This window comes from Piliocolobus tephrosceles, chromosome 13 (genome assembly GCF_002776525.5).
Source record: "Piliocolobus tephrosceles isolate RC106 chromosome 13, ASM277652v3, whole genome shotgun sequence".
In the NCBI taxonomy this organism is placed as follows: domain Eukaryota; kingdom Metazoa; phylum Chordata; class Mammalia; order Primates; family Cercopithecidae; genus Piliocolobus; species Piliocolobus tephrosceles.
Genome location: NC_045446.1, coordinates 16,899,057 through 16,910,382, shown reverse-complemented (window position 1 = coordinate 16,910,382; position 11,326 = coordinate 16,899,057). Strand labels below are relative to the sequence as shown.

The following is an 11,326-nucleotide window of genomic DNA, read 5'->3' as shown; positions in this document are numbered from 1 at the left end:
CTTCTGTACGATGAGATTTTTTTTTTTTGAGAGAGTCTCATTCTGTTGCCCAGAAGTGCAGTTTCATGATCTCAAGTCACTGCAACCTCTGCCTCCCAGGTTCCGGCGATTCCCAGCCTCTAAGCCTCCCAGCCTCCCAAGTAGCTAAGATTACAGGGATGCACTGCCACATCCAGCTAATTTTTGTTTATGTTTCTGTTTTTGAGACAGACTCTCGCTCTTGTTGCCCAGGCTGGAGTGCAAGGCGTGATGTTGGCTCACTGCAACCTCCGCCTCCCAGGTTCAGGCAATTTCCCTGCCTCAGCCTCCCGAGCAGCTGGAATTACAGGCGAGAGCCACCAAGCCTGGCTAATTTTTTTTTTGTATTTTTAGTAGACACGGGGTTTTACCATGTTGGCCACGCTGGTCTTGAACTCCTGCCTTCGGGTGACCCGCCCGCCATGGCCTCCCAAAGTGTTGGGATTACAGGCGTGAGCCATCACACCAGGCCCAATTTTTGTATTTTTAGTAGAGACAGGGTTTTACCAGGTTGGCCAGGTTGGTCTCGAACTCCTGACCTCAGGTGATCTGCCCACCTCAGCCTCTCAAAGTGCTGAGATTACAGGCATAAGCCACCATGCCCGGCCTGGTAAGAAAATTTAGTAAGTATGCCATGAAGGTGATTTAGACTAAAGTGAACAATTCCTGGGCTGAGCGCAGTGGCTCATGCCTGTAATCCCAGCACTTTGGGAGGCCAAGGCAGAAGCATCACTTGAGCTCAGAGTTTGAGACCTGTCTGGCCAACATGGTGACACCTCATCTTTAAAAAAAAAAAAAAGCCAGGCATGGTGGTGCACACCTGTAGTCCCAGCTACTCAGGAGGCTGAGGCAGGACTGCTTGAGCTCAGGAGAGTAAATCTGCAGTGAGCCATGATCATGCCACCATACTCCAACCTGTGGGACAGAGTCAGATCCTAAGTCTTAAAAATAATAAATAGAAAGGGCAGTGGCTTGAGCCTGTAATCCCAGCACTTTGGGAGTCTGAGGCAGGTGGATCACTTGAGGTCAGGAGTTCAAGACCAGCCTGACCAACTGGTGAAACCTCATCTCTACTAAAAAAAATAGAAAAATTAGTCAGGCGTTGTGCTGGGCACCTGTAATCCAAGCTACTCAGGAGGTTGAGGCAGAACTGCTTGAAACTGGGAGGTGGAGGATGCAATGAACTGAAATTGCGCCACTCCCCTCAGCCTGGGTAACCGAGCAAGATACTGTCTCAAAATTTAAAAAAATTAAAATTAAAATATATTTTGAGGCAAAAAAGTCTTTAAAATTGAAGATAAATTGGAATTCAATATACACTCCCTAAGGAATACAACTTACTTTTCTTACTTATTAGGCCATAGAAATGCTCAAGTTTCACTAATATAGTATATCCGTTATCGAAAAATCCAAAATCTGAAACTGAGGACTGACATGACGATCAAAGGAAATGCTCACCGGAGCATCTTAGATTTCACATTTTCAGATTAAGAATACGCAACTGATAAGTATAATGCAAATATTTCAGAATTCAAAAAAATCCAAAATCTAAATTATCTCCAATCCCAGGCATTTCAATTAACAAATACTCAACCTGCAGTAGTTTTTAATTTAAAGTAGTTATCTTTTTATTTTTAAAATGTCTTATATACGGAATCCCAAAAATAACAGAATGATTCTACATGAAGTCCCTGACTGGACCGCTGCTCCCGCATCCTTTGCAATGATCCAAGAGGCCTCTGTGATACACTAAAGCTCTCAAAGAAAAAGTGAAGTGGGCTGGGTGCAGTGGCTCACGACTGTAATCTCAGCACATTGGAAGGCCGAGGCAGGCAGATTACCTGAGGTCAGGAGTTCGAGACCAGCCTGACCAACATGGCGAAACCCCGTCTTTAGTAAAAACACAAAAATTAGCCAGGGATGATGGCAGGCGCCTGGAATCTCAGCTACTCAGAAGGCTGAGGCAGAAGAATCGCTTCCTGAGCCCAGGAGGCGGAGGCTGCAGTGAGCCGAGATGGAACTTGGTACTCGGCCTGGGCAACAGAGCAAGACTCCGTATCAAAAAATTAAAATAAAATAAAATAAAATAAAATAAAATAAATAAAATAAAAAAAAAAAAATAAAATAAAACAAAACAAAATAAAACAAAAAATAAAATAAAATAATAAAATAAAATAAAATGCCAGGTGCAGTGGCTCACGCCTGTAATCCCAGCACTTTGGGAGGCCAAGGTGGGCGGATCACGAGGTCAGGAGACCAAGACTATCCTGGCTAACATGGTGAAACCCTGTCTCTACTAAAAATACAAAAAATTAGCCAGGTATGGTGGTGGGTGCCTGCAGTCCCAGCAACTCAAAAGGCTGAGGCAGGAGAATGGGGTGAACCCGAGAGGTGGAGCTCGCAGTCAGCCGAGATCATACCAATGCACTTCAGCCTGGGTGACAGGGCGAGACTCTGTCTCAAAAAAAAAAAAAAGAGCCGAGCGCGGTGGCTCAAGCCTGTAATCCCAGCACTTTGGGAGGCCGAGACGGGCGGATCACGAGGTCAGGAGATCGAGACCATCCTGGCTAACCCGGTGAAACCCCGTCTCTACTAAAAATACAAAAATAGCCGGGCGAGGTGGCGGGCGCCTGTAGTCCCAGCTACTCGGGAGGCTGAGGCAGGAGAATGGCGTAAACCCGGGAGGCGGAGCTTGCAGTGAGCTGAGATCTGGCCACTGCACTCCAGTCCGGGCGACAGAGCGAGACTCCGCCTAAAAAAAAAAAAAAAAAAAAAGAAAACAGAAAAGAAAAAGTGAACTGAGTAACTGCTATAAAGGCTACATAATACACAGAAACAAAGTGAAAGCTTATAAAACTTATCCTATTTCACATGTATGACACAAAATATTAAGAGAAGGCTTCCATTCCTGTGCTCAGACTAATGCTTATTAGATCCAAAAATAAATAAGTTTCAACACTGACCTTTTTAACTTCTCGCTTGGCTATGACTGGTCCACTTTTACTACTGGAAACAGAAATCGTTTTCTCCTTAGAATACATGTCGGTATTTACCACAAAACTAGTTTCAGCACCTGGCACAGAACTAAAAAAGTATATATTTAGCAAGAGAAATACAAGACAAATACTAACAGCAAAAGATAAGACTTCAATTTCCTTCTAGGCAATTTCATTTTAAAATTAATTCTTACCTGGGATGGTAATGCTGTAATCCCTGTACCTGGGTGGCAAGATACTGGGGTAACTCCCAAGTCACTTCATTTGTTTGTGTATTCCAATAGTAATAACATCCCGTGTTCTCATCCCAGACTTCCTGCCAATCTCCCATCTCAATTCCGACTAGAAGAAAATAAAACAAATTTTAAGCACAAATCCCCCTACAATTCTGGCTTACATATAAGCTCAAAAGCCAACAATCACCTAACAGTTTCTCAAAACTTAGCACTGTTAACAGTTTGGGCAGACAGGTCTTTGTTGTGGGGGGCAATCCTATGTGGAGGTTTTAGCAGCAACCCTGGCCTCCGCCCACCAGAAACAGCAGCACTCCCGTCCACCCTGCCTCCTACACTGTGGCAATAAAAAATATTAACAGACATAGTCAAATATCCCCTAGGGGCACCCCCCAACACCGGCTGAGAACCACTGGCCTAACACCAAGAATTATTTTCTTAATACCTACCATTTACAGTCACCTTTGAACACAGTTTAAAAAAAAAAAAAAAAGTTTGGCTGGATGCAGTGGCTTCGGCCTGTAATACCAGCATTTGGGAGGCCAAGGTGGGCAGATCACCTAAGGTCAGGAGTTTGAGACCAGCGTGACCAACATGGAGAAACCCTGTCTCTACTAAAAATACAAAAATTAGCTGAGCATGGTGGTGCATGCCTGTAATGCCAGCTACTCGGGAGGCTGAGGCAGGAGAATCACTTGAACTGGGGAGGCAGAGGCTGTGATGAGCCAAGATCGCACCATTGCACTCTAGCCTGGGCAACAAAAGCAAGACTTCGTCTCTAAATAAATAAACAAACAGAAAAAAGCAGTTTGCTGGTCCAAAAATTTACCTAAAATACTTTGAATATCATGGCTTTTCTTATTTACCCAGCAAGGACATGCAATTCTTTTTAAAAGATAAAAATTACATCCTGCCGGGTGCAGTGGCTCACACCTGTAACCCCAGCACTTTGGGGGGCCGAGGCAGGTGGATCACCTGAGGTCGGGAGTTCAAGACCAGCCTGACCAACATGGAGAAACCCCGTCTCTACTAAAAATACAAAATTAGCTGGGGTGGTGGCACATGCCTGTAATCCCAGCTACTCGAGAGGCTGAGGCAGGAGAATCGCTTGAACCTGGGAGGCGGAGGTTGCGGTGAGCCGAGATCGCACCATTGCACTCCAGCCTGGGCAAAAAAAGTGAAACTCTGTCTCAAAAAAAAAAAAAAAAAATTACATCCTACAAGTTTTCAGAGCCGACTATCCTACCTACCATCTTAGACATGCTTTATTTAAAAAGACAGAGGTTGGGCGTGGTGGCTTAAACCTGTAATCCCAGCACTTTGGGAGACTGAGGCAGGTGGATCACCCAAGATCAGGGTTTCAAGATCAACTTTGCCAACATGGTGAAATTCCGTCCCTACTAAAAATACAAAACATCTGCTGGGTGTGGTGGTACGTGCCTGTAATCCCAGCTACTCGGGAGACTGAGGCAGAAGAATTGCTTGAACCTGGGAGGTGGAGGTTGCAGTGAGCTGAGATTGCATCACTGCACTCCAGCCTGGGTAACAAGGGTGAAACTCAGTCTCAAAAAAAATTAAATAAAAATAAAAGAATCCTAAAGTCTAAGGTTAAAGCCTCTGGGCTTTCATCTTTAGAAAACTGAATGCCAGCCAGGAGCAGTGTCTCACACCTGTGATCCAAGGACTTTGGGAGGCCAAGGCAGGCTCATTTCCTGAGCTAAGGAGTTCGAGACCAGCCTGGGCAACATGGTGAAACCCCATCGGTACTAAAATACAAAAGAGAAATTAGCCAGGCGTGGCAGCGTGTGCCTGTGGTCCTGGCTACTCAGGAGGCTGAGGGAGGAGAATTGCTTGAACCCGGGAGGCGGAGGTTGGAGTGAGCCAAGATCGCGCCACTGCACACCAGCCAGGGTGACACAGCATGACTCCGTCTCAAAAAAAAAAGAACAGAAAAGTGAATGTCTAGAATCCCTGAAAGGATTTTACTTTTCTTTTAAAATCAAAGGATCAAGTTTACCTCCTGCCAGTGAACACTGAGTATCATATTGCCATCCAGATGTTTGGGTGGAGTCTGTTCCATTTGAAGTAGAAGGAAGGGTAGATGTTGCTGCTTCCTTTGGCTCTGGTCGAGGTGGAGTTGGAGGTGGAGCAGAAGCTCCTACAGGAGCTGCAGGCTGAGGAGCTGTTATGGCATCGATCTCCTTCAGTATGAAAAGAGTAACAAATGCAGTAATTATATCAAGAACAAGAAACTTAAGGAAATGGCAATCTCTTTTTAAAAATTCTACACATGATGAGCTGGGCACACTGGCTCATACCTATAGTTCCTGCACTTTGGGAGGCTGAGACAGGTGGATCACTTGAGGTCAGGAATTTGAGACCAGGCTGGTCAACATGGTGAAACCCCACCTCTACTAAAAATACAAAAATTAGGCTGGGCACAGTGGCTCATGCCTGTAATCCCAGCACTCTGGGAGGCCAAGGCAGGCGGATCACTGGAGGCCAGAAGTTCAAAACCAGCCTGGCCAATATGGTGAAAAGTTGTCTCTACTAAAAATACAAAAATTAGCCGGACGTGGTGGTGGGATCCCAGCTACTCAGGAGGCTGAGGCACGAGACTCACTTGAATCTGGGAGGCAGGGATTGCAGTGAGCTGAGATCTCACTATGACACTCCAATCTGGGTGAAAGAGCAAGACTCCGTCTCAAAAAAAAAACAAAAAAAACAAAACAAAAAAAAACAAAAAAAAAACACCAAAAAAACAAAAAGCAAAAAAAAGAATAGAATTATTATTGGGCGTGGTGGCACATGCCTGTAATCCCAGCTACTCAAGAGGCTCAGGTGGGAGAATCACTTGAATCTGTGTGGCAGAGGTTGCACTGGGCCAACATCATGCCACCACATTTCAGCCTGGGAGACAGTATGACCCTGTCTCGAGGGAGAAAAAAAAAATTCTAGACACTCATTCTAAGCTTCTCAAATCAAAACCCTCATCTTCCAATTATACAAGCTCCCCAATCTCTTCCAATCTGCCTTTTTTCTCTTTGAAAGCTTTACAAAAAGAGGCCGGGCACAGTGGCTCAAGCCTGTAATCCCAGCACTTTGGGAGGCCGAGACAGGCGGATCACGAGGTCAGGAGATCGAGACCATCCTGGCTAACACAGTGAAACCCCGTCTCTACTAAAAATACAAAAACTAGCCGGGCGAGGTGGTGCGCGCCTGTAGTCCCAGCTACTCCGGAGGCTGAGGCAGGAGAATGGCGTAAACCTGGGAGGCGGAGCTTGCAGTGAGCTGACATCCGGCCATTGCATTCCAGTCCTGGCGACAGAGCGAGACTCAGCCTCAAAAAAAAAAGCTTTACAAAAAGAAAAGAGAGGAGGTGGCTCACGCCTGTAATCCCAACACTTTGGGAGGCCGAGGTGAGTGGATCACCCGAGGTCAGGAGTTCGAGATCAGCCTGGCCAACATGGTGAAACCCCATCTCTACCAAAAATACAAACATTAGCTGGGTGTGGCGGCACATACCTGTAGCCCCAGCTGCTCGGGGACACATACCTGTAGCCTCAGCTATTTGAACCTAGGAGACAGAGGTTGCAGTGAGGCAAGATCGTACCGCTTGCACTTGAGCCTGGGCAACAGCGTGAGATTCCATCTCAAGAAAGAAAAAAAAAAGAGAGAGAGACAGCCAGGTGTGATGGCTCACACCTGTAATCCCAGCACTTTGGAAGGCCGAGGTGGAAGGATTGCTTGACCCCAGGAGTTCAAGACCAGCCTGAGCAACACAGCGAGAGCCCATCTCTTTTAAAATTAAACAAAACAAAACAAAACGAGAGAGACTGGGAGAAATGCAAGAAGAGAGTGTTGGAGGGAGAGGGAGAAAGGAGGAGGAAGACACTGAATTGACAACTATGCTAACCACTTAAGATCCAGGTCCCAAAGTAGCTTCAATAACTAAAACTCGAAACAAAAGCACCACTAACCGCCAGGAAGTTGGCCAATGTACTATCAATATCAGTCGACTGGTTTCCATTTGTCTCTTTGGATTGTGCTGGTTTTTCGGAAACATCATTGTCATCATCATCACTGTCAGCATAAGCACCAAGTAAGCACAGACCGCCTAGAAACAAAAAGGAAAACAGTATTTGTAACAACAATGGCAATATGTCCTAAGAAGTATCTAAATGGAAGTATAATGTGGTTTTTTAAATTTACTTACAGATTAGAACATAACCCCAAAACTAATCATCACTGAACTACCACAGAAGAATAAATTACGTCATATGCTTAAAGCTAATAAAAATTGATGTATAGACCAGGTACAGTGGCTCATGCCTGTAATCCCAGCACTTCGGGAGGCTGAGGCGGGTGGATCATGAGGTCAGGTGTTTGAGACCAGCCTGGGCAACACAGTGAAACCCTGTCTCTACTAAAAATACAAAAAATTAGCCGGGCATGGTGGCGTGCGCCTGTAGTCCCAGCTACTGAGGCAGGGCAGGAGAACTGCTTGAACCCGGGAGGCGGAGGTTCCAGTGAGCCAAGCTCACGCCACTGCACTCCACCCTGGGCAACAGAGCAAGACTCTGTCTCCAAAAAAAAAAAAAAAAAAAAAATTGATCTGGGCTGGGCATGGTGGCTCACACCTGTAATCCCAGCACTTTGGGAGGCCAAGGTGGGCGGATCATGAGGTCAGGAGATCGAGACTATCCTGGCTAACACGGTGAAACCCCGTCTCTACTAAAAATACAAAATTAGCCGGGTGTGGTGGCACATGCCTGTAATCCCAGCTACTCAGGAGGCTGAGGCAGGAAAATTGCCTGAACTCGGGAGGCGGAGGTTGCGGTAAGCTAAGATCGCACCATCGCACTCCAGCCTGGGCAACAAGAGTGAAAATTCATGTCAAAAAAATATAAATACACAAAATAAAAAATAAAAAAAATGTTGATCTATGAGCCAGGCAACACAGCTTATGTCTACAGTCCCAACTTCTTGGGGAGGATCTGAGGTAGGAAGATCATTTGAGCCCAGAATCCAAGACCAGCCTCGAAAACACAGTGAGACCTTCTCCCCCACCCCCCCAAAAAAAAACAAAAAACAAAAAAAAAAGAAGAGGAAAAAGAACAAAATATTAGCCGAGCATACAGCTGAGGTGCAAGGACAGCTTGAGCCCAGGAGGTTGAGGCTGCATTAAGCCAAAACATCTCCACTGTACTCCAGCCAGGGTGACAAAGTGAGACTGACCATGTCTCCAAAAAAAAAAAAGAACAAGAAAATTAATCTGCATAGTTATTCCAATCAATTATTCAATCTTACTCTCTTTCCAAATAGCACCTAGTATATCCTGATTTTTGAATTTGGTGATTAAAGTGTTTACCTCAAACTAAACCAATTACAGTGTAGCAGCTGAAACAAAGACTTTCAAAGACAAAACAAATAATAAAGAAACAAAGACTTTCAAAGTTAAAAAACAAAGCTTTTAATCAATGATTATTCCTCAAACAGGAAGTGACAGGAATTAAAAACAGGAAGTGACAGGAATTAAAAATGGGACTCAACATGGCTAAGACCAACAATCAATGTCTTCCTCAAATTTAAGTGGTATCAGGTATGGCCTCTGTAATGCTGCTATACCATTTCCTTTTGGATCATCTGTGGCTACTCCAAGATTACAGTTAAGTAAGCATACATACCTCTCTCTGTGTATTATAAATACATAAAATGTTAAATTCTAGCTAGACTTTTTCAGCTATTATATTAAATTGCACAGTGCTGACACATTCTACGCTCTCACTAAAAAGTTAGTAAATGAACAGATTTATCAGAAAGTTAAATCTAGTTTTCTGTGTCATACATCCCATACATAAACTCAAAGGTCACCTAAAAGTAAACATAAATTGTTCCATTAATGATGTAAGAGTTCCTATTCAGTGCCTTAGTATCATAATTCCTATCTTCGTTTCTTTCTGTATGTGTATGTAGGTAAGTCTTTTTTTTTGTTTGTTATACTTTAAGTTCTAGGGTACGTGTGCGCAATGTGCAGGTTTGTTACATTATGTATACATGTACCATGTTGGTTTGCTGCACACATTAACTCGTCATTTACATTAGGTATTTCTCCTACGGCTATCCCTCCCCTCTCCTCCCACCCTATGACAGGCCCTGGTGTGTGATGTTCCCCACCTTGTGTCCAAATGCTCTCATTGTTCAATTCCCACCTATGAGTGAGAATATGTGCTGTTTGGTTTTCTGTACTTGCGATAGATTGCTCAGAGTGATGGTTTCCAGCTTTATCCATGTCCCTACAAAGGACACGAACTCATCCTTTTTTATGGTTGCATAGTATTCCATGGTGTATATGTGCCACATTTTCTTAATCCAGTCTATCACTGATGGACACTTGGGTTGGTTCCAAGTCTTTGCTATTGTGAATAGTGCCGCAGTAAACATAACATGTGCATGTGTCTTTATAGTAGCATGATTTATAATCCTTGGGGTATATCCCCAGTAACAGGACCGCTGGGTCAAATGGTATTTCTAATTCTAGATCCTTGAGGAATCACCACACTGTCTTCCACAATGGTTGAACAAGTTTACACTCCCACCAACAGTGTAAAAGCATTCCTATTTCTCCACATCCTCTCCAGCATATGCAGGTAAGTTTCTTAAATAGCAAATTTTTTTTTTTGAGACGGGGTCTTGCTCTGTTGCCCAGGCTGGAGTGCAGTGGCGCAATCTCAGCTCACTGCAACCTCCACCTCCAGGGTTCAAGCAATTCTCCTGCCTCAGCCTCCCGAGTAGCTGGGATTACAGGTGTGTGTCACCACACCCAGGTAATGTTTGTATTTTTGATAGAGATGGGATTTCACCATGTTGGCCTAGCTGCTCTTGGACTCCTGATCTCAAGTGATCTGCCACTTTGGCCTCCCAAAGTGCTGTGATTACAGGCATGAGCCACCACACACAGCCTCTAAACATAAATTTCTAAAGTTTGATTTATATATGTATATATGTATGTACGAGATAGGTTCTTGCTCTACTGCCAAGGCTGGAAGCAGTGGATCACTACAGTGTCAAAACTCCTGGCCTCAAATGATTCTCTTGCCTGAGCATCCTGAGTGGATGACTAGCGCCATGCCTGGCTAATTTCTTTTATGCAGAGACGCAATCTCCTGTGTTGCCTGGGCTGGTCTCATCCTGTCCTCATGTGATCCTCCTGCCTTGACTTCCCAAAATGTTTGTTAGGCAAAATTTTTCATTTTTTTTTTGAGACAGGGTCTCACTCGGCCACAAATGAACTGGTGCAATCACAGCTCACTGCAGCCTTGACCTCCTGAGCTGAAGTGATCCTCCCACCTCAAGCAGGCTCAACTCATCTTCCCACGTCAATCAGACTCCTATGCAGCTGGGACTAGAGATGCGCACCACTGCACCTGGGTAACTTTTGTAGAGACGCGGTTTTGCTATGTTGCCTAGGCTAGTCTTGAACTCCTGGGCAGAAGCCATCTTCCCGCCTCAGACTCCCATGTAGCTAGGACTACAGGCCTATGCCACCACACTTGGCATTTTTTCTTTTAAAGTACAGACAAGGTTTCAATTTGTTGCTCAGCTTGGTCTCGAATTCCTGAGCTCAAGCAAATCCCCTGCCTCAGCCTCCCAAAGTGCTGACATTACAGCTGTGGGCCACCTCGCCTGACCACAGTAGTATTTTAAACTGGTAAGAAAGATATTTACATGGATGTTTCTGGACAGGCATGGTGGCTCACGCCTATAGTGCCAGCACTTTGGGAGGCAGAGGCGGGTGGATCACGAGGTCAGGAGATCGAGACCATCCTGGCCAACATGGTGAAATCTCGCCTCTACTAAAAACACAAAAATTAGCTGGCGGTGGTGGTGCATGCCTGTAATCCCAGCTACTCAGGAGGCTGAGGCGTGAGAATCGCTTGATCCCAGGAGGCGGAGACTGTAGTGAGCTGAGATCATGCCACTGTACTCCAGCCTGATGACAGGGCAAGATTCCGTCTTTAAAAAAAAAAAAAGAGAGAGAGAGAGAGAAATTTGCACGGACGTTTCTTAGACAGTGTC

General features: G+C 44.9%; 1 protein-coding gene across 2 annotated transcripts in view; it reads right to left on the bottom strand.

The window, feature by feature from the left end:
- Positions 1-11,326, bottom strand: part of FNBP4 (formin binding protein 4) — a 53,436-nt gene that overhangs the window by 32,795 nt on the left and 9,315 nt on the right. For both annotated transcript variants that reach the window (XM_026454104.2, XM_026454105.2), the window contains exons 3-6: positions 7,228-7,364; positions 5,265-5,448; positions 3,209-3,356; positions 2,982-3,102 (exon numbers count right to left, since the gene is read on the bottom strand). In XM_026454104.2, the coding sequence (XP_026309889.1) occupies positions 2,982-3,102; positions 3,209-3,356; positions 5,265-5,448; positions 7,228-7,364 (590 nt within the window). The remainder of the gene's footprint in view (positions 1-2,981; positions 3,103-3,208; positions 3,357-5,264; positions 5,449-7,227; positions 7,365-11,326) is intronic.